Here is a 21,545-nt window from a genome sequence, read left to right as displayed (position 1 = left end):
CTTACACCCTCCTCTTCCTCGAAGCAGGAGAAACCAAGGCATACAGAGGATACCACAAATCAGGGGAGATCTGTTTGAAACCAGCTTCCAAAGAATCCACCCCCACCCCAGGGTGAGCCTGGCACCAGGCCCACTTGAGGCCCTGCCCAACCACCCACCCCACCTCCCAGTATGCAGGCCCAATGCGTGCCCGGCCTGGTGCCATTTTTCCATGGGGCTCAGGCGGTGGCAGTTCACATCTGGAGTCTAGACTCAGAGGCTCTGCTGGCCGGGCCTACCGCCCAGGCTGGGCCCCGCTGCCCGCTGTTTGCTCAGCTGAAGCTGGTTAATTGGAACTGGAGTGGCCTCTGTGGCTGGCTGGCCAGGCAGGCCCTGATCGCTGCTGCAAGGTCTGTGGAACATCTGGCCGGGCCAGGATGGTCATTAGGTGGCGGGCGCCCGGCGCCACTGCCACCTCAGCCTCTGCTGGGGGTCGGCAGTGACTCAATGAGGCCTTTGTGGGCTGTGGGCTGTAGAGCCAACCCACACTGTGTGCCTGGGCTGCCTGCCCCCATCTGCCACCCTCAGAGCGGCTTTGTTCCAGGACCACACGGCCTCCCCCTAAAGGCAGTACAAGCCTGCAAAGATCCAAGAAGCCCCTGAAGGGACCCCCTGGCTGAAGAAGCTGTTCAGGTTTCCCTCTCCATGGAAATCTAGACCCAGAGAAGTTGGCTGGCTGACTCAGAGGGGCCCAGCACACCAGCCACAACAGCATAGTGCTTAGTATATTGAATGGCGTCAACTGCTTGAGGTCACATCACTGTCGGCCAGGGAGCCGCCCAATTCCCTCTTCTGTATATGAGGCTAACAACACACATAGCTTAGGGCTGTAGATGCGCAGTGGATCCTCCGTCATCACCCTTGGTCTGCATCAGAACCCAGGGGAGACCCCCATATTCTCACTGCCCAGGCTCCCGACATGCTTTGTTCTCTGGCCACCTTCCGATCTGTTGGACTAAACCTGAACCCTGGACAGGGAGGGTCAGGGATGGCCAGGGGCTGACAACTAGAAACCTGGCTCATATTCTTAGTTCCCCACCTGGGCAGGTGGACAAGGGATGAGCTGCCCTCTCCTTGTCCTTCGGGGACGCTCCTGAAGGTCAGGGGTGAAGGAAAACTTGGGCTTTGGGATCTCTAGCTCCTGACACTGGATGACCTCTTCTATTCTCTGGGGACTGCTCCCCTCCCAACACAGGCTTGATTTTGGGTAGAAGCCCGGGAATGGGCAGAACGGGAGAGATGGACAGCAGGCCTGGGGACAGCCTGTCTATGGTTACAGGTCCCTTTTCTGCGGCACGCTGCCCTACGACACTCTCCATCTTCTCATGCCAAGGCCAGTGGGGCACAGCGAGCACCTGCTTACCACCTTCACTGTCCCCAAGTGTTTGGGAGAGGGTAGTGAGGAAAACTCCTGGCTGGGGAAGGTGGCTCCTGGGCACTCTCTTCTGGCCTGGCAATGGGTGGGCACCCAAGAAGGGGCTCAGAGGCCTAGTGAGTTTAGCACAGGATACTTGGTAAAGTTGCTGAGAACCCTCCAGGAGCACAGCAGCCCATCGCCATGGGATGAGTTTTTAATGTGAGGCAAAGTCAGTCCACAATACAAAAGGCTAAAACCACATTCAGTTCCCACCTGGCTCCGGGGAAGCAGCAGCAGAGGCTTTGTTTCCTTTGCCTGCAGGGGATGAGGAGGAGCAGAGGAAGCCAGAGAAAGGGGAAAAGGGGAAGAGGGGAAGAGGGGAACAGGCAGCAGAGGCCCACTCAGTCCTGGAGCCACCTTCGCCTCCCACAGGTGTCCTCTGTCCGCGTGGCCTATCGGCCTTCCCCCTGCCTGTCTGGTCTGGCTTCCAGGTCAGGTAGCGCTGCCTCACTTCTCCTTCTTCTCTAGATTCTTCGATGCTGATGCCTCTTTGGACTCAGTGGCGCCTGCTGCATCTTTAGGGTTGGACTCCTCGTAACTGACCAGAAAACAAAGGGACACACTTGGAGGATGCTGAGGGCAGAGTTTCTGTTGTCCTCTCTCTTTTTGCAGTTTCAGGGAATGACAGGGTCACTGTGTCTGAAGCCTAGCCTCTGTCAGTACCTGGCCCCAACCCTCATGGGCACCCTGCTTGGCCAAGGGCCTACAAGGGCAGCAGCAAGCGGGAAAGGCTGTCCTGGACTTGTGTGGACAACTTTAAAACCTTCTGCTGGACAGCAGAAAGAGTGGCAGGGACGAGACTCTGGGAGGTAGGCTGTCTCCTGGGGGTACATGGCAGAGTCAAGAGCTCTGCCCTGGGTAGGGACTGTTCTGGTGAATAGCACAGTGCCACTCTTTAGGGTGGACACGCTAGCTCTTATCAGGGGTTTCTTCTAACTGAGTAATGTCCGTTCAAGCACAATGCATATTTCCTGGCTGGTTAGGTGGGCAGCAGGTGCCAGCTTCACCGAGGGTGTGTCCGCGGTCATAGCACATAAGCAAGCAGACACATCGTCAAGTACAGTGTGACGGGGCCACTCAGGCCCATCGCATGTGACTTCCCCACTGAGGGTGAGTGCCCCAAGGTTCTGAGCTACCCGCTTGCCTTGGGGCTGGGCACCAAGTGTTGATGGTTGTGAAAAGCTGCCTCCTGCCACCAGCCCCAGTGACACTCCCTGGCTTTACACTAGGGCTGGAATATCTGCCCTACCTTAGGCCCAGGACAGTGGGGGAGCGGGCAGGTAGGCACCCGCTGGGCATTACATGGCGCTGGGATTCTGCGGGCGCCGGCGACGAGGGCCAGCTAGCTTCTGCTGCATGGAGTCGGCCAGGCTGGCAGGGGAGCCCGAGACTGTGGGAAAGTGAGTGAGCCTCGGGGTATGAGGCAGGATTACGGCCGAGGACTCGTAGCTGTGTGAGAGACAGACAGAGAAGACAGAACAAGGAGCTGGAGAGGAGAAGGTCAGGGCAGCACGGACGGCACAGAGCACCACTGTCTTGGTTACCTGGCTTACACTTTGCCGTGTGTAAAGCAGCCGCTATTGTTTTGGGGGAAGAAGCACCCCTGCAAAGTGCATCACGAAGACAAGAAAGGAGGGCGTGGTGTGCAGGGTTGAGTGTGCTACCAAACCAGTGTCTTTAACATATGCTGTTCTGCTACACAGCCAGTGTCACAGTGTAGCTCAGCAGGAGAGCACGTGCTTGGCCTCTAACACATGGCACGCAGGAGAAGCACCAAAGTGCAGAGAAGATGCTGGAGAAAGATAACGTGTCGGTGCAGATGTCTCTGAAGGTCTGTAAGGATGGGCCTTAGGATAGCCTCCCTCCTCACATCTGTGTCGTGTGTGTGTGTGTGTCAGTGTGAGAGGTTGATGCTGTTTTCCTCTACACCTCTATACATTATCTTTTGAGACAGGGTCTCTTATTGAACCCACAGATCATCTACTGGGTAGACTGGATGTCCAGTGAACCCTAAGAATCTGTATGTCTGTTCCCACCCAAAGCCAGGGTCACAGCCACTCCACCCAGCTGGGTGCTGGGTATTCCAAACATAGACCTTCATGCTTGGGCAGTAGGCACTTTAAGAACTGAGCCATCTCCCCAGCTTTTTGTTGTTTTTTGTTTTTAAATCTATTTGTATGTGTCATGGTGCTTGTGAGGAGGTCAAGGGACAACTAATGGGAGTTGATGCTCTCTTCTATAATGTAGATTCTGGGGATTAAACTCAGGGTCTTAGACTTGGCAGCCAGCAATGTTACCTCCTGAGCCATCTCACTTAGCCATTTGTTTTTGTTTTTGTTTTTTTGAGACAGGGTTTCTCTGTGTAGCCCTGGCTGTCAATCGTAGAGCCAGTTGGCCTGGAACTGACAACCCAGAGATCTGCCTGCCTCTGCCTCCCAAGTTTCGCCCAGCAAAATAATCTATTTTTATACCCAGCTCAGTGCTGAGTATCCAAACACAGGTCTTTCTTCTTGTACAGCAGGCACTTACTGGCTGAGCTTTCTTCCTAGTTTGTTTTTAAATATCCTGTGGTAGTTTGAAAAAGAATGGCCCCATAGGCTCATATATTTGAATGCTTAGTATTCAGGGGTAGCACTGTTTGTGTGTCACAGGAGATGGGCTGTGAGGTTTCAGAAGTTTGTGCCTGCTCAGCGTCTCGCCCTCAGCCTGTGGATCAGGATGGGGCTCTCGGCTCTCAGCCCTGCCTGAGCAGCACGCACGCCACCATGCACCCCGCCATGATGATGGTGGACGAAGGTTCTGAAGGTCAGCAAGGCTCCATTTATATGCTTTCCTTCAGAAGAGGTGCCTTGGCCATGGCGTCTCTTCACAGCAATAGAATTATGAGTAAGAGAGATACATGCTTATCTGTGTGTGTCATGGTGCTTGTGAGGAGGTCGGAGGACAACTTACGGGGATTTGGGGTGTGTGTGTGTGTGTGTGTCTGTGTGTGTTGGCCTAAGGGAGGCCCTAGGTTTGAACCCTGGCCTCTAACATACCCAGGATTGGTTGTGAGCTGCCCAGGGTGGGTGCTGGGAACCAAACTAGAGACCTCGAGAGGGCAGCAGGCAACTCTTAACTGGGGAATCGTCTCTTAGCACCAGCAATGAAACTCAGAACCATGTAAACGTGTGATCGCTTCAAGAACGAGTCACTGGATGAGTTTTTCTTTCTTTTTCTTTTGGTTTTTCAAGACAGGGTTTCTCTGTGTAGCCTTGGCTGTCCTGGACTCTATTTGTAGACCAGGATGGCCTTGAACTCACAGAGGTCGGCCTGCTGGGATTAAAGGCGTGTGCCACTACCGCCGGGCTTGAAGGAGTTTTTCAAAAGGAGAGCGGCAGTGAAAGAGAACAAAGCAAAAGATCAGGTTGAGAACAGGATGGAGTACACAGGAGAGGAAGACCGCCTGCTTTCCTGCCTTTCCCTAAGGACCTTCTGGGTAGCATGGGGCTTATACAGAAGCGCATTTAGGGAAACCAGGCCTCAGTGGGGTGGAAGGAGGCACCTTCTGCCCTGGCTGGGTGCGGAGAGCTCAAGCCGCTGAGGATACAGGGGACTGGTCTGGAAGTCTTCCCAAGCATGGATGCCCAGAGGGATGAGAAGCCCTGACCTCAAGGACCAGCCACCGTGCCAGAAGAGGGAAGTGGGCGGGCTTCCAACGGGCAGGCCAAGCCGGGAGCTGGGGATTCCAGGCAGGCCAGGCGCGGGGAAGGGTGAGTCATCTGTGGCCCTGAGGCAGCCAGGTGCACAGGAGGCCCTGGCAGGCACCTGGAGGACAATTGGAGGCCAAGGGGGTGGAGTTGAGTGAAGGCCCCTGAGTGGGCAGCTTTAATAGTACCCAGCAGCTATTTCTAGGTCTCTGGCAGGCAGGGTTGGTGGTGCCTGGGAGCAGACACCTGCTGGGAGTCGTGCAGGCCCTGGCTTAGGGGTGGGGCTGCACACAAGGTGTGGCAGATGTGGTAGCGGCCATGGGGAAGGGGGCTGTGTATGAGAAAAGAGCAGGCTGTACGTTACAGCTTCCGGGGTAACTGGACAGGAATGGACCTATGGCTTCTTGCCCTGTTCTATGCGAACTGACGCTGGGGGTGGGGTGGGGAGGACAATGCTTCAAGTCACCTGGGGGCAGAGCCAGCCATGATCCAGGGCCCTGGACAGGGGGCAGCCTGGAGAGAACACTCGCCAGCCGTTCCTTTAAGACACTGTAGGCATACAGGGTGTCCTACACTAGACCCCGCTGCCTCCCAGGGAAAGTCCCACTGGTGACCACAGGCCAGATACCTAGTCTCAGGCAGGAAGGTGCAGGTGGTGGCAACACTCCCTTGGAGACAAAGGCTCACGTGATCTGGCAGGCTGTGTGCAGGTGTGCTAGGAATCATCTGAATGTCTGTTCCACTTTGCCTTACCTGAACATCTCTGCCACTTCTCCCTTGGCCAGTGCCACCAGGACAGGAAAGCCGATACACGCAGGGACCAGGTACAGGAGAGCCGGCTAGGAGAAGACAGAGGCTGGTAAGGTAAGGCACCCAACTCAGGACCACGCCCAGCACCCCAACTGTCTTCTGGACTTGACTGAGGGACAGCTCAGACCCAGGTTTTCAGAGTGAGTCAATGGCTGTGCCCTAAACACAGGGCTAGAGCCCAGGGTTGCTCCTCCCAGGGAGGGAAAGCACACTATAAGAAACTGGGCACGGAGCTCCCAGGCTCCCCAGGAACCTGCCCCGCACTATCTGACTTACAGATACCAGCTCAATGCTGCTGCTGCTGCTGCTGCTGCTGCTGCTTGGGCTCGCTTTCTTCCTAGAGGCCTGCAGCCTAGGCTGGGCCAGCGCCTTGCATCTGCGAGACACTGTAAGGACAGTGACAGCAGAGACAGCAGCCATATGTGGCTGGAGCCAGCGTTGATGTGACTCCTGCTCACTGGCTTTCACACTCATGTGCTCTGGCCTCCCTTTCTCCATCTCCCAAATCTGTGAGCCTCTGGGAAAAGCTGGGCCGGGAGAAAAGGAAGACTGACGGTTTCAAGGCGTGAAGTTTTTCCCTGGCGGTTCCAGCAGCTCCCCTCCATGGCAGTGATCGCTCTCTTTGGGGAGAGAGGGCTACTGTTCTAGAGGGAGGGGACTGTCCAGGTCTCAGTTCACATACTAGACCCTGAAGCCATTTCTTGCCTATTTCCTCTGAAAGGCAGATGTCACACCACTGCTGTTGGATACTCTGAAGTCCCCAATGTTGCCAGCAGCCTGAAGGCCCCGTGAGATGTGACCCTTGCCATCTCCCGTCCCACCTGGCCACAGCCCCAGGCGGGACCTTGGCATGTGTCACCTCAGCTGCCTCGGTTGTTCTTCCTTCCCTCTGCTTAACTCCTCCTCCCTAGACCCCACCTCTGTGGAGAAGCACCCCCTTGCATGGCATCAGGCGCCTGGCAGGTCTAAGTGTGCATCTGAGGCAGAATGGAGTCTCTCTCCTGCTGGATTGTAAACTTGGGGAGGGAGCAAGCATCTGCTTCCCTGTTGGGTCTGTGTGCCTGGGGGACAGGAGGTGTGCCCTGGGGACAGGAGGTGTACCCTGGGGACAGGAGGTGTGCCCTGGGGACAGGAGGTGTACCCTGGGGACAGGAGGTGTACCCTGGGGACAGGAGGTGTGCCCTGGGGACAGGAGGTGTACCCTGGGGACAGGAGGTGTACCCTGGGGACAGGAGGTGTGCCCTGGGGACAGGAGGTGTACCCTGGGGACAGGAGGTGTGCCCTGGGGACAGGAGGTGTACCCTACCAGTGGCGTCTTCGCCATGCTCAACAAGTTAAGAGGGGTCTTGGAGTCGGACGGGATAAGAGTAAAGGGCACCATTCTCAGGATAAAGCCCGAGTATGACCCAAGCTTCAAGGGACCATCCCTTGGCCCTGGGCTGGGTGAGCAGTGAACCACAATACTTCATATTGATCGCCTAGAATCCAGACCTGAGCTCTAAAGATGGAGTTCCTGAGGCTCAGAGAAACGGACCGACTTGCCCAAGTTCACAGAGGGCGAGTGAGGCCAAGCTGGGAGGGGACGCGGGGAGCTGGGCTTCTTCCACTGGCATTGGGTCCTTGCTGTGGGTTTTTGAGGTACATGACCCAAGCTGTGAGAAGCAGCTGGAGGCACTCTGAGCCCTAAGTGAACTCACGAGAAACAAGACACGTGAAGTGGCTTAAGTTTCCAGGTTACAAAATTAGAAAAATGGGCAGGGGTCTAGCTCAGTGGCAGAGTGCTCACCGAACAGTTAGGCAGTGCTGGGGCTGGATTCCCAGCATTGCCACAGGTGCAGTGGGTGGGGAGGCTGGAGAAAGAATAAAATATCCTTAAAGTAGAAAGAAAGTCCAAGTCCACAAGGGAGCTTGCCTCAAGGCAAAGCAAAATAAACAAAAACCAACCAGTCCAACAAACAAACACTCCAGGGTGCACCTTTAAGCCAAGCACTTGGGAAGCAGAGGCAGCAGACCTCATGGGTGCTAGGCTACTGGGACATGCGGAGTTCCAGGCCAGCCAAGGAAACACAACGAGACCCTGTCTCAAACAACCACCAACCAGACCACATAGGCTCCTATAAGGAGGAAGGAAATAACGCGAGCAGATGCAGGAACGGAGGATCAGACTCAAACATTAACTTTTGATCTGTGGGGCTGGAGGGAGCGGGGAAGAAGGCACACGGCTTTTGTTCTGTTGCCTGGAACTCCAGCTCCTGGGACTCTGACTGCCTTGCTGGCTTCTGCAGGCACCTACATCCATGTACGCAAACCCAGCTTCTCCCCCCCCCCCCCCCCAGTAACAATAAACTAAGTCAGATGAGCAAACTGGGGACTCAAGATGGAGAAGTGCTGGTAAGGATCTGGAGCCAGGCCACTCTCTACAGCCCAGGCACTCTCTACAGCCCAGGCACTCTCTACAGCCCAGGCACTCTCTACAGCCCAGGCCACTCTCTACAGCCCAGGCCACTCTCTACAGCCCAGGGCACTCTCTACAGCCCAGGGCACTCTCTACAGCCCAGGGCACTCTCTACAGCCCAGGGCACTCTCTACAGCCCAGGGCACTCTCTACAGCCCAGGGCACTCTCTACAGCCCAGGGCACTCTCTACAGCCCAGGGCACTCTCTACAGCCCAGGGCACTCTCCTGTGAAGACAGTCGTGGGTAGGACTTTCCGGGAGGGGTGTGGACTTCACTCTTCACCTGTGACCTCCTTACCAGGGAGATAGTGGCCTTAGACTCATGTGATGGTCCCTTTAATAGAGAGCAAGTTTAGCCAGGCGTGGTGGCACACGCCTTTAAGCCTAGCATTTGGGAGGCAGAGACAGGCCGATCACTGTGAGTTCGAGGCCAGCCTGGTCTACAAAGCAGGGTCCAGGACAGGCAAGGCTACACAGAGAAACCCTGTCTCAACAAACAAACAAACAGCAAGTTTGCTACTATCACAGGGATACGAGCCTGCCTTCTCTTCTCTCTTCTCAAGGCACCGGGGACCTGCTCTTTTCTTTTAATATTTATCTATTTTATGCATAGGAGTGCTCTATCACATGTACATCTGCTTGCTAGACCAGGGCATCAGATCACATTACAGATGGTTCTGAGCCACTGTGCTGGGAATTGAACTCGGGACCTCTGGAAGAGCAGCCAGGGCTCTTTAACCACTGAGCCACTTCTCCAGCCCCACCGGGGACCTTTTCAATGTGAGTGTGAAGGAGAAAGAGACACATCACTCAGGGCAGTGAGCTTTTCGAGACAGCTTCTCACATATGTACCCCAGGCTCCCCTGATATTAGCTGTGTAGCTGAGCATGGCTTTGGGCTCCTGCTCCTCCCTCCCAAGCGCTGGGATCACAGGCATGCGCCACCATGCCTGGCTGGGAAGGTTTTTTAAAGGCTAAGTGAACTGAAGGGCACACAGGAGACTTCTACTTAAGGCAATGCTGGCAAAAGGACTATGCCTTCTTGGAGAAGGGGATCCTATTCAACAGGCCCTTCCTATTGGAGCCCCTCTTCAAGGACTTCTGGACATGGCCACCTGGATGAAAGCCAGGAGTAGCACAGGCCCAGGCCCAGCCCAGCTGGCTGGATTACCTGGCTAGGTCGGCCTAGGCCTTCAGAGTCTCTCCACAATGGAGGACTGCGCACCTTTGGGCCCTGTATCCTGCATGAGCAAGTCTCCCCAGCGGAGAAGGCAAGCCTGCCACCTGGTGGCCGCCGGGGGAATGGCTCTGGCCTACTCCAGCACAGGCCTGGGAGCTGTAGTACAGGCCTTGAAAAGGCCTCTAGGCTCGCGGGGGATCTGGCACTGTGTAATCCTCTCACCAAGCGCCTGTCATGCTTCGCTGGCACAGCAGAGGCTGTGACGAACATAAATAAATGAATGAGAAAGCCTGTGAGCATTCTGGGTTTCTCTGCTTGCGAGCCACACCCTTGGGCCTTTGTGAAGGGTTAGCACCAGCACCAGGCTCAACAATCTGATCTTGCAGTGAATTCAAAGGCGGCTCCCAGAGGGGAGGAGTGAGGAGCAGCAGCATCAGTAGCCACCTCTAATTTATCCTTGGGGCACCTCAAAGCTGTACCGTGTGGCACGCTGTGCCTACATCGCTAACGGTGAGCAGCGTGCGCCATGACGTGCTGCATCAAGAACACTTCGTGAGGCAGTCAGAGCGCATGCTGGTATTCAGAGCGCATGGCATTTAAAACTGGAGTTTTGAGGACTGGAGAGATGGCTCAGTCATTAAGAACACCACCTGCTCTTTCAGAGGTCCTGAGTTCAATTCCCAGCAACCACATGGTGGCTCACAACCATCTAGAATGTGACAATAAATAAATCTTAAAAAAAAAAAAAACAAAAAAAAACCCCTGGAGTTTTTGATTCAATGTTTTTGAGCTGAGGGTGACTAACTTCACGGATGGCAAAGCTGTGCTGGAGGCAGGCTATCCTGGTGTAGTTCTGAGTACCTTCTTGTGATCTGTCCCATCCTCAAGCCACTCCCTTTTTTGCTTTTATTAATGAACGAGGAAACTTGAGCTCGTAACTCCTGTAATCTGGCCTGAGTCCCAGAGAGGAGTCTGGTGGATTCCCACTGGGGCTTCCTCGGCCTCTGCAACTCACGCTGTCCCTGCAGCTTCGGCCTGTTTTTTGTTTTTGTTTTTTTCTGAGGCAGAGTTTTTCTGTGAAACCCCAGCTGTCCTGGATCTTACTCTGTAGACCAGGCTGGCCTTGAAGTCAAGAGATCCATCCACCTGCCTCTGTCTCCTGAGTGTTGGGATTCAAGATGTACACCAACAACTGCCTGGCTTACATGTGTAATGGGCCTGGTTTTTATACTGCCCCAGGGCCAAGTCCCAGCTCTCCTGCCCTCTCACTGGGCTCCTGAGCTCTCTAGGACTCTCAGGTGTCCAGAGACTGGCACAGGCCTTGTGTTGTCAGGCAAGACAAGAGGCAGTCCTGCCTGCTCGGCCCCCACTGGCTTCCTCTCTCAGATCACTGAGATCCCAGCCTTCACGCACGCTGTCCACTGTGGTGGCTCAGCACCTGCTGCCCGCCTTGGTGGGTGGAGGCAGCAGAGCCTTGGCTTTCCTGGGGTTGGGTAGCTGGCTGCCACTTGGCTGAGGCACTCAATTCTCGTGCTCTTCGTTTGCCTAGGCTAGCTTGTCTGGGAAGCCATCTTCTCTTCCCCAGCCGCATGACATACTATCTGCTTATGGGTTACAGGCAGAAGCCAGACAGAGAGCTTGCCTTTCCTGGTAAAGACCATAATGAGCTGGAAATGTGCACCGACTGCCTGGAGCAGCAGCTCCCATATTGCCACAAGGACAACCAAAACCACGACCTGGCAGCGTTTTGCTGCCGCTGCAGGGGTGCTGACCTCGGGGCTGCTTGTGCAAATGCACGTACGTTCTGGACTGTCAGGGAAGAACGCCGGCCAGCCCGAGGGCTGCTCCGCTCACCTGGGCATGCTTGAAGACGTGCATGATGAAGATGGTGAGGCCCAGGCCGAAGATGTAGGCGGCGAAGCTGGTGTAGAAGTAGGTGTGGGTGTTCTTCTTCAAGCTGCAGGCGGAGGGGAAGGAAAGGAGGAGGTTAGAGCAGGAACATCCTTCTCTGAGAAGGCGGCGGCTGCATGGGCGTGAGGGAGGGAGGCTCTCTGCTGGGAGCCTGCAGGGCCAATACCCTGACTTTCCCTCAGCTACGTCTCTCTCTCTCTTTTTTGTTTTTCGAGACAGGGTTTCTCTGTGTAGCCTTGGCTGTCCTGGACTCGCTTTGTAGACCAGGCTGGCCTCGAACTCACAGCGATCTGCCTGCGTCTGCCTTCCGAGTGCTGGGATAAAAGGCGTGCGCCACCACGCCCGGCTGAGCTACATCTCTTTAGATAGTGACTTCTCTCCTTTCGTGCTCAGTTTCTATCTTTGCAAAATGCACAAACAGTAAGCCTGTTTGTAAGTAACAAATGTTATGATCTAGAACTGACTGTAAGATTTGTAGCCAGCATAAAACCTCTTGGGGGGCAGGGGAAGCTGGGTCCGAGGTTATCCCCACAGCATGTGAGTCTGGGGCAGGGCCCAGGAGTCTGTGGGGACTGAGTTCGGCCCTGTGCATGCTTGGCAAGGGCTCTTCTGAGCTCCAGCCCAGCTTTATGTTTAGTCAGGAAGAAGGCTGCGGAGGGAGAGCCCCGGGGACAGCTAGAGCTGAGCACAGTGACACAAGTACAGCCCCGATACTGCAGCTGGCTCTCCCAAAGCCCCAGGGGCCAGCCTGTGCTCAGCACTCTCCCCAAACTGGCATCGCTAGGGGTGGTGGGGTGGGGGGCTACTAAAAACTTCAGAACGCAGGTAAAGTGAGAGCGTCACTGGCTGCATGTGGGTGGTGGAGGAGGGGGTCTTCTCTGTGCTCCCGAGAGCTGGAGAATGCTGGGAGAGGCGGACAGGGCACGCCTCACCCTCCTTCTTCGCTTACCTGATGTCAAAACGAAGCAGCAGGGCAATGAAGATGCCTGAGGGGAGAGGGCAGGGTTAGAAGGCCAGGGCTGGGGGGGGGGTTGGGGTGGGGTGGGGGGTGGAGGGGACGGCCAGCGGCCCCCCCACGCCCCCCAAGCAACACACTGTATCACAACGGGCCTTCCAGCTAGTGTCCCACTGACCAGGCAGAGTGCACATCAAGTGAAAGGGGCAAGATGGTAGGGAGAGTGACACCGGTTGTGACAGATTTCAACAGGACACCAAATCTAGGCCTGTTCTTACTGACAAGATGGACTTCCTGTGCCATACAAGGTGGACTGGGGTGGGACCTGGTCTGAAGAGCACTTCATCCCAGTGACACTGGCCAGGGAGAGTGAACACATGTTCTGAGGGGACATGGCACAGAACGGCCGCGTGGCAGGCCCTCCCCGGGTTTGCATTCTGAGGAAGAAACACAACATGCTTGAAGAGCTCTGGGCAGGAAATCCGCCCAAACAGGCCTCAAAAGAGCCCTGGGGCTGCTGCCTGGCTGCAGCAAGAAGCAGGCCACTGGGAGGTACCACAGGGGCCCAGGACGCTGACTCTGTCCCTTACTTAGCACATGAGCCACACTTCAAAACCATGTCCAGATGCCCCAGAATCCCGAGTCCCTGAGACGCAGCCAGTCAGGCCAACCCTGCTCGCCTCACACACCACAGCCTTTATGAGTTTCCCTTGTCACTGGCCTCTGGGCTCACACAGGACAGAGACAAAATCTCACTTCACTGAGGACTGCCTCAAGAGCTGAAGCACTCTGTGTCCATCAAAAGCATCATCTAGGGCTGGAGAGATGGCTCAGTGGTTAAGAGCGCCGCCTGCTCTTCCAGAGGTCCTGAGTTCAATTCCCAGCAACCACATGGTGGCTCACAACCATCTATAATATAATCTGATACCCTCTTCTGCAGATAAAGCACTCATATGCAATAAATAAAATAAATAAATCTAAAAAAAAAAAAAGCATCATCTAGCAAGCACAATCAACGGATAGTTTTGCGGTGTTGTTTGGAACCCGGGCCCACAACTGTGCATGCCTGGCAAGGGCTCCACCACTGAGCTCAACTCCCCACCCTATGTCACTAATTTTAAAGAGGGAAATGAGTCCTCAGTGAGGCCTGCGAGATGAGAGATGGGTGGAGAAAGCTGACCAGAGCTGCCTTTTCTACAGTGTTTGGACCTCAGCGCCCCCTGGTGACTGACACTTGTAACAGCTCGGCTAGTGTTAACGCCTGGCAGCTGATGGCGGTTTCAACACACTGCTCTCTGGCCTGGGTGACTTGAAGCCACATTTGGATCCCGGAGGGACTAATACAGAAAAAACTGTGTGCACTCCTAAGCTCAGAACCAGCCCGGGGAAGCTAGACACTGGCTCTCGACCTATCAGTCCCAACCCTTTCATGGAAAATGACCCTCTCACAGGGCCACCTAAGACCATCGGAAAATACAGATATTTACCATCCATAACAGTAGCAAAATTACAGTTATGAAGTAGAAATGGAAATAATTTCATGGTGAATAAATTATAAAAATTAAAAACAAAAAGGAGAATACTTTTATGGATGCGGAACTGTATTAAAGGGTCACAGCATTAGATAAGTTGAGAACCACTGATGTAAGACATTTGCTTTGAGTCCCAGATGTCGTGGCACACGCCTTTAATCCCAGCACTCAGGAGGCAGAGGCAGGCGGATCTTTGTGAGTTTGAGGCCAGCCTGGTCTACAAAGCGAGTCTAGGACAGCCAAGGTTACACAGAGAAATCTTGTCTTGAAAAACAAAAAAAAAAAAAAAAAAAAAGCTCTGGCCACCAAGCCAGGCACCGAGCTGGGATGAACACAGGACCACAATCTGTTCTCCCCTGACTGACTGCCACCACAAATGGGGTGTCTCTACCCATTACCAGGGGCTTGGAATTCATTTTTTTTTCCCCATTAAGAGCTCCATGCTGCACTGGGTGTGGTGGCGCATGCCTTTAATTCCAGTGCTCGGGAGGCAGAGGCAGGCAGATCCATGTGAGCTCGAGGTCAGCTTGGTCTACAAAGCGAGTCCAGGACAGCCAAGCCTAACACAGAGAGACCCTGTCTCGAAAAAACCAAACCAAACCAAACCAAACCAAACAAAACAGTCAGAAATACACAGAGAAACCCTGTCTCGAAAAGCCGCCGCCAACAACAACAACAACAACAACAACAACAACAACAACAACGCAGCCCTATGTTGACCAGTTAACCAGGCTGGCCTTGAACTCACGATCCCCCTGTCTCTGTGTCCGGTCATGTGTCACCACTTTCTCTTACAGGGCTCCTATCTTTCCCACGTTAGCCACCTGGGAAGCAAGTCCTTACTGACCCTGAGGCTGTACATTACGGGGATATTTGGGGTACGTCAAGCCAATGAGACAAGCTGAACCATTTCTCTGAGCCTGTTTCTGTAGCCTGAGGCGATACGGAAGTTCCCTCTACTCCCTGGGGTTGCCCGAAGCACCACTACCACTACTGGGCGTGGTGAGTGGCAGGCGCTGTCACCGTCCTTCTCTTGTTGTTACTGTCCTAGAAATGGAGAATGTCGGCCTTTATCTGCGTGTGGTACGCTGCCGCCATGAAGCCAGGGCCCTGCGTGCTGAGGTCTCCCACGCCACCGAGCCACATTCCCTCCCCTGCACGGTCAGACGGCACCGCCTCTTCACCATCCTGACCCCCTGACCAGACAAAGCCCTGGCGGCCTCTCCTCCATCAGCAGGGCTCCTCCTTCTGGCCGAGCAGCACAAGTTGGCCAGATATGTTCACGGCCACTGAAGCTCTCTAAGGATATGAGCTTCTCTTCAAGTTCAAACTCAGAGGGAAGAGACCTGCCCTTTGCCACCAAACCACAAACGTGTACTGAGGGAGACTCTGCCAAATCCTCATGACCCTGCCTATTCCCAATAGGTAAGACTAGCTACCCACTTCATAGTAACACCCTGAGGAGCAAGTGTCGCTGCCGTCGGCTCCCCCGCCCCCCCCCCCCCGCCCCCTCTCCCAGCAAGCACCTGGAATGACGATGTCACCGAGTCCCAGCATGGCAAAGTTGTCCGCTTCGAGGCCCTTCTCCAGCAGGTCCTGGGGGAACACCACTGCAGGGAGAGGCAGGGGCGAGACGGGAAGGGTCAGAGGGAGGCCTGTTTACTCTGGCTGCAGTCTCCAGCCCCGTGAAATGCGACTCACACCCAGCTATGCTTCGGGTGTACGGGAGGGTGGGGGGGGGGGAGATGACAAGCCCTAAGCTGATGTCACCCCCAACTGCTTACTGCTACAAACCAGCATCTCTCAAGGTCACCTCGCCCTCCTCTTCCTGGCACCCTATCCAGTAGAGTCTCCGAGCCTGGTGACCCCAGGGGACTCAGCATCATCTAGAGCAGAGACTACCACGGTAATCTCTTTTCCCCCATCTACCTTGCTCAAGCATGGTAGCTGTTTCTGAGACAGGATTTAGCTATGTGGTCCAAGTTGGCCTTGAATTTTCAGTCAAGTATGAGGACGGCACGTGTCACCATGCTCCGTCAAAGAACCCCGTATGTTCTTATTTCTCTGTCCTCTTGGGGGGGCTGGAGATTTGAACCCAGGTCTTTATGGCATGTGAGCACCTCACCACTGTCTACACCTGCAGCTCTAGAACATAGGATCTGTCCCATGACACATAAGGAAGCTTCCCTGGTGGACTTGGGGGCAGCATGGTAGGGGAGCACTCCTTCTGTGCCTCTGGACACGTCTGGGTGAGGAGTCCATCTAGAACTGTAGTTCCCCTCCAGGGACCTTGCAAAGGTGAGCTTAAGGACAGGTGACAAGAGTGCTGAGAACGGTGGGCTGGGAGGACAGGAATAACCTTGGTTTCTGGGATTCCACTGAGGGGCAGGAACCCATCCTTAAGCTGTCCTACCCAGGCTTGCTGTAGTTGGAGATAGCACAAATTTCCCCTTGCTTAGTCAGGCCCTACAGTCCCAGTGCTTTGAAGGCAGAGGCAGAAGCATCTGAGGCTCAGAGCCACCTTTAGTGACACCGTGAGTTCCAGGCTGGCTTCGGCTACCTGAAATCTATCTCAACTAACACCCAAACACTCTCCCTGAAGACATTGGTTATCTGAGTTCCTGCCCATCTACATGGGGAATGGAGGTTGAGACAGGGTTTCTCTGTGTAGCCCTGGCTGTCCTGGAACTTGTCCTGTAGATCAGGCTATTCTTGAACTCAGAGGTCCGCCTGCCTCTGCTTCTTAAGTGCTGGGATTAAAAGCCTGCGCCACTGCAACCTGGCCAGAGTTTCTTTTTCTTTTTTCTTTTTTTTTTTCCGAGACAGGGTTTCTCTGTGTAGCCTTGACTGTCCTGGAGTCAGTCACTTTGTAGACCAGGCTGGCCTCCAACTCACAGAGATCCGCCTGCCTCTGCCTCCCAAGTGCTGGGATTAAAGGTGTGCGCCACCACCACCGGGCCTCACAGCTGGATTTTCTAATACTTTTTATAAGCAGTGGTTATTCTAGAGTTTCTTTCTTTCTTTTTTTTTTTTTTAAGACTTATTTATTATGTATACAGTACACATCAGATCACATTATAGATGGTTGTGAGCCACCATGTGGTTGCTGGGAATTGAACTCATGACCTCTGGAAGAGCAGTCAGTGCTCTTAACCGCTGAGCCATCTCTCCAGCCCCCAGCAGTGGTCATTCTAAAAAACAAACCCAAGGTGAGAGTTGGTTGACGAGAGCACCTTGGTAGTCAGGTGACAAGGCCAGCCCAGTTACGTGGAGGTCTCTAGTTCTAGGAAGCCACTGAAGTCCCTACAATATCAAACTGCTAAGCACCTCTCCTCTATGTTTAATACAATTCCTACGCATCTCATGCCATACCATGTCATGGCCAAGTGGACAAAGGCCAGGGTCTGTGAGAGACTGAGCTCAAGAACACAGATACAGAGGAGTCGAGGAGGAGGAAATAGAGAGGTCCTCACACCAGAGACGATGAAGTGGTGGGGGGGCAGAGAGGGTGCACGGTTGTGGGAGGTGGTTCACTTACATTTTATTGGTGCCTCAAAGGACTTGGCCACAGTCACCATCACATTGGTGCCAAACACCTGGAAGGAGAAGACAGGAGTCTAAAGGGAGGTGGGTGGGTAAGAAAAGGCTATCCCTAGCCTACTAGATACAGTGTTGCCTGAGGTGTTACAGAGAGCCGAACAGGGAACTGGGAGAGGTGACCCGACATTGAGTTGAAGTGGCCACTCATGTGGTTCTGGGCAAAAGAAAATGGAAGGAGTTTGACAGAGATTCTAACTGACCCAAGCCAGGCAGCCTGTTGTTCAAGCTTCTATCCCTCTTGAGAGACAAAGGACAAATGGCACACGCCTTTAATACTAGTACTTGGGAGGCAGAGGCAGGTGGATGCCCGAGTTTAAGGTCAGTGTGGTCTACAGAGCAAGTTCCAGGACAGCCAGGACCACACAGAGAAACCTTGTCTTGAAAAACCAAAGAGAAACAGACAGGCAAACAAAGACCCTAGGCAGCATTCATTCAAAGACAAGAGGTCTTCTGGAGCCAGGGAAAGGATGTTCCAGTCAGGCAATGCTCAGACCCCTTAGCAGTGCCTTAAGAAAGTCTGCAGCCAGAGCACAGCTAACCTCAGTTGTCAGATGGGGCCATTCCCCATCATTCACTGCTCCTGTCCAAATGTCCCCAAGTCTCAACTCAATTGCCCTAGACACACAGGATTAAGTGGTGCCCCTGTAGGGACCACCTGGGGGGATCTGAAGGCACTGGGGACATTGGGCTCTTGGTAAGGGTCCTCTGGATTTATAGATGGACTAAAATAGACCTACTCTGGGGCACACACTCCCATCAGAAGGCCACATGGACCCAAGATGCAGGCAAGCCAGGAGGCAGAGGAGCATCCTCAGAGTTGAACATCATGTCCCTGCCTGACTCACCCAGAAGATGTCATAGATGAAGAGTCCGCCAAGCAGGATGCAGCCAGTGCTCACGTTGTTCAGATGCAGGAGCTCTACCCCATTAAGGGAGAAGGCCAGGCCAAACAGGTTGTTGGCAATCCAGTGCTGAAGAAAGGTGGTAGTGAGACTAGCTCTCTGTGCCCCATCCTGCCCTGTCACCCCCACCTCCCCTGCTGTACAGGCTGACTACTTACTTACCTTCCTCAGCAGGTACCAGACACCAACGACACTGCTTAGGCCCAGGCACACCAGGTCCTTGGTGTCAAACTCATAGTTGATGATCTCTGGGCAGAGAGGCCAGGTAAGTCCACTCCCTGGAGTAAGACTGGTCTCCCCGCGCCCCCACCCCAACCTGTCAGTCCCTGGATGGGAGAGGGCATGGCTGTCGGCATGGACAGGCCCATGGGCTCAGCCTTGGTCTGTCAGACGGGCAGGGGCGTCAGGCTGGAGAAAGCTTACGGGGACCATCCCCAACCCTCGTAATTCTAGAGGAAGGACTTGGGGCCAGATGAAATGCGGGTGTTGGGAGACATAAGCTCTGCCAAGCGAAGCTGGGTGTCCCTGGGGAGGGCCACGGCCTCCTAAGAGTTTGTTTCCTTATCTGTAAAAGGTCAGCAGCGCCTTCCTCAAGGGCTGTTGTGAGAAGTACAGCTGTTCTTACAATGCCCTCAGCACAGTGCCTGGAACACAGTGGGTTCCCAGTCAATGCTATTCCTACCAAGTTCAGACTTTTAGGAAATCAAGGGGATTGCGGGTAACCCTTCACAAGCAAAGGAAGGAGGAAAGAGACAGATGGAGAAAAGAGACAAGATAATCTCAAAGGCTGCTCTTGGGAGAACTTTGGTAGAGACCCTGACGTCTGACCCACAGTAGACGCTTCCAAATTTCCTAATAAGGAAGCCCAGAGAGGTGCTTGAGCCTTCCCCAGGCCAAAGGGCGCGGCCGCTTTTGTCAGATTCGGCAGTGCGGCAAGCCACTGTTCGTTCCCCAATTTCTGCTCGCTCCTGTGGTTACAACACCCCGATATCGGTTTTTAAAGGCATCTGTTGAATTTATTCATCATAACCACAGAGGCATTGTCTTCATGATGTCACATACAGACACACACACACACACACACACAGATACAACACAGTCTTTATATTTGGCTCAAGTGTATTGCATCTAAGGCTCACTTATACGTCTTCATGTGCCACAGCCCGTCATTTAGATAATGGATATTCTCAATGCCGATCCCCTTGTTGACTTTCTCAATGTCCGCTGCAGCCATCTTCATAACACCAACGCACAGGGCGTGCTCTTTGCCTTCGGCCATGACCGCCACTATCGTATCTTCTGCGGCAGTGTAGAGCTTCGCTCCCGGAGATGTTAGACCCGGACACATGATATTTGCACCACCGAGGACAAATTTGATGGCTCCTTTGTCGACCTGCTGGCGTGGCAGGATAAACGGGTATTTGTGAAGTAATCTTAGCGTTGGATAAAAAGGTCCTTTTCTCTGCCTGAAAAACAGCAATTCTCCATTGACCGTAAGGATTTCCATGTGTTCATGGCATCTCACTATTTTGACGGGATCTTTCTTAGGCATGATTTGATTAAGCCACGGCTCGATACCTGGAAACTGTTCAGTCAGCTGGCTCTTAATACCCTTAATGACAGAAGTTTTCAGCTGGATGCAGTTGGACACACAATCCTTCTCGTCAAATTTCTTGAACATGATCTTGGCGAAAGGGCGCACCAACGAGGAAGAGCCGAGGCGAACCGTGGATCGCCGAAGGTCCGACCGAGGCGTAGTGTACAGGAAGGATGGCACCGGCGTCCCAGCCGGCCGTTGTCGCTAACCGGAAGGTGGTCCGACAGATTGCGCTTTACGGCTGTGCAAAATCTGATTACTTCCGCTCTTCTGACCCCCACGTTGGCTCTGACCCCTACGTGGTCGCCCCACGGGCTCCTCTCCGGATTTCCGGCTCTTCTCCGGACTTCCGATCGCAGAACGGGCGGAGCTCAGACCGGAAAATACGTCAGAGTATCCACGTCTAGGTATGGACAGTCACTTCGGGTGCGGACTGGACATGCGCCGAGGTGCGTCATCCGCCCCCCCCCCCGGGGGCTCATTTCCCAGCTCCCCTTGGAGCTAACCCACCAATAGGGATGTTCCAGCCTTCCTTCCGGCTGCGCAGTGGTTGTCACTCTGTACCTCCCCACCCCTGGGTCCCGTGATATTACGGAGCTGGAGGTAGGTGAGACATTGGAACTCTGAAGGCTCTATGGTCGGTTAAAAAAACAAACAAAAACAGGCTTAGCCTTGAAAAAAAAATCCAATAATCATTTATTTGGAACAGATGTACTTGAGGCAGAGACGAAGCATCACATGGCCGTTTCCGGGGACAAGGCAGAATGTGCTTGGCAACCAGGAGAGAATGGAATCCGTTCCACAGGCTGTTCATTTCATGTACGAGAATTATCTTCCGCTTGGCTCACGCCATTGTTAACTCTTGTCACCGTGCTTGTATCCATTATGATAACACATCCTCCTAATTTTCTTTTTCAAAGCTTAGGTGAAACAATCACTCAACAGACACGCTAGGAACCAACTGTCTGTTACAGCGTTTACTGAGGCCTTTTATGAGCCAGGCACTGTGCTGAATGCTTTCTGCTTATCATTTACTCCCCAACGGGAAAAGTACAGGATATAATTTTTATTTTACAGATGGGGTAACAAACTTCCAATAAAAACACCCAGTGCTCAGAAATAATGGAATCACCCAGATTCCCATGTCTTGGTAATGGCAGAGCCGGGATATGAACCAGGGCCATAGGATTTGAGCTTCTCCTTTATTACTAGTTTCTTTGGAGAACCCAGTATAGGAAAAAAGAAGAGGGGAAAACAGCCCAGGGGGAAGGGGCAGCACTGACCTTCCTTGTTTTCCCCAGAGCCCTGTGTGAAGAGCAGCTGATACTGTCGATTGGGGAAGTTGGCTGGAAAAAACTTATTCATGAAGGGGCTGGAAAGAAAGACAAAGCAGTCGGCAAACAGCCCCACAGACACCACAGCTCCAACAGTTCCCACCAATACCTACCTACCTGCGGCT

At 53.8% G+C, this 21,545-nt stretch overlaps 2 protein-coding genes across 5 annotated transcripts in view; both read right to left on the bottom strand.

Annotated features, from left to right (window-relative positions):
- Nucleotides 1–1,594: 1,594 nt before the first annotated feature.
- HM13 (histocompatibility minor 13) overlaps nt 1,595–21,545 on the bottom strand; it is a 38,228-nt gene continuing 18,277 nt past the window's right edge. The window contains exons 4-13 of one of the 4 annotated variants that reach the window (XM_084776035.1): nt 21,370–21,458; nt 18,652–18,737; nt 18,433–18,558; nt 17,526–17,583; nt 15,514–15,597; nt 12,450–12,486; nt 11,444–11,546; nt 5,899–5,984; nt 2,706–2,905; nt 1,595–1,994 (exon numbers count right to left, since the gene is read on the bottom strand). In XM_084776035.1, coding sequence (XP_084632161.1) covers nt 2,755–2,905; nt 5,899–5,984; nt 11,444–11,546; nt 12,450–12,486; nt 15,514–15,597; nt 17,526–17,583; nt 18,433–18,558; nt 18,652–18,737; nt 21,370–21,458 — 820 coding nt within the window. In that variant the 3' untranslated portion in view covers nt 1,595–1,994; nt 2,706–2,754. The remainder of the gene's footprint in view (nt 1,995–2,705; nt 2,906–5,898; nt 5,985–11,443; nt 11,547–12,449; nt 12,487–15,513; nt 15,598–17,525; nt 17,584–18,432; nt 18,559–18,651; nt 18,738–21,369; nt 21,459–21,545) is intronic. The other 3 variants (XM_084776037.1, XM_084776036.1, XM_084776038.1) reach the window with 3 other exon arrangements.
- MCTS2 (MCTS family member 2) lies at nt 19,480–20,646 on the bottom strand. Its single transcript, XM_084776080.1, has one exon. The coding sequence runs from the start codon at nt 20,168–20,170 to the stop codon at nt 19,625–19,627; it is 546 nt and encodes a 181-aa protein (XP_084632206.1). The 5' UTR covers nt 20,171–20,646; the 3' UTR covers nt 19,480–19,624.

Source organism: Acomys minous, assembly GCF_964271855.1.
Source record: "Acomys minous genome assembly, chromosome: 3".
Classification (NCBI taxonomy): domain Eukaryota; kingdom Metazoa; phylum Chordata; class Mammalia; order Rodentia; family Muridae; genus Acomys; species Acomys minous.
Note: the sequence above shows the minus strand (reverse complement) of the source record. Positions and strands in the feature narration are given on the sequence as shown.

What these genes read in the sequence shown, in the direction of transcription:
- MCTS2 (XM_084776080.1), bottom strand. Translation starts at nt 20,170, where the DNA reads ATGTTCAAGAAATTTGACGAGAAGGATTGTGTGTCCAACTGCATCCAG.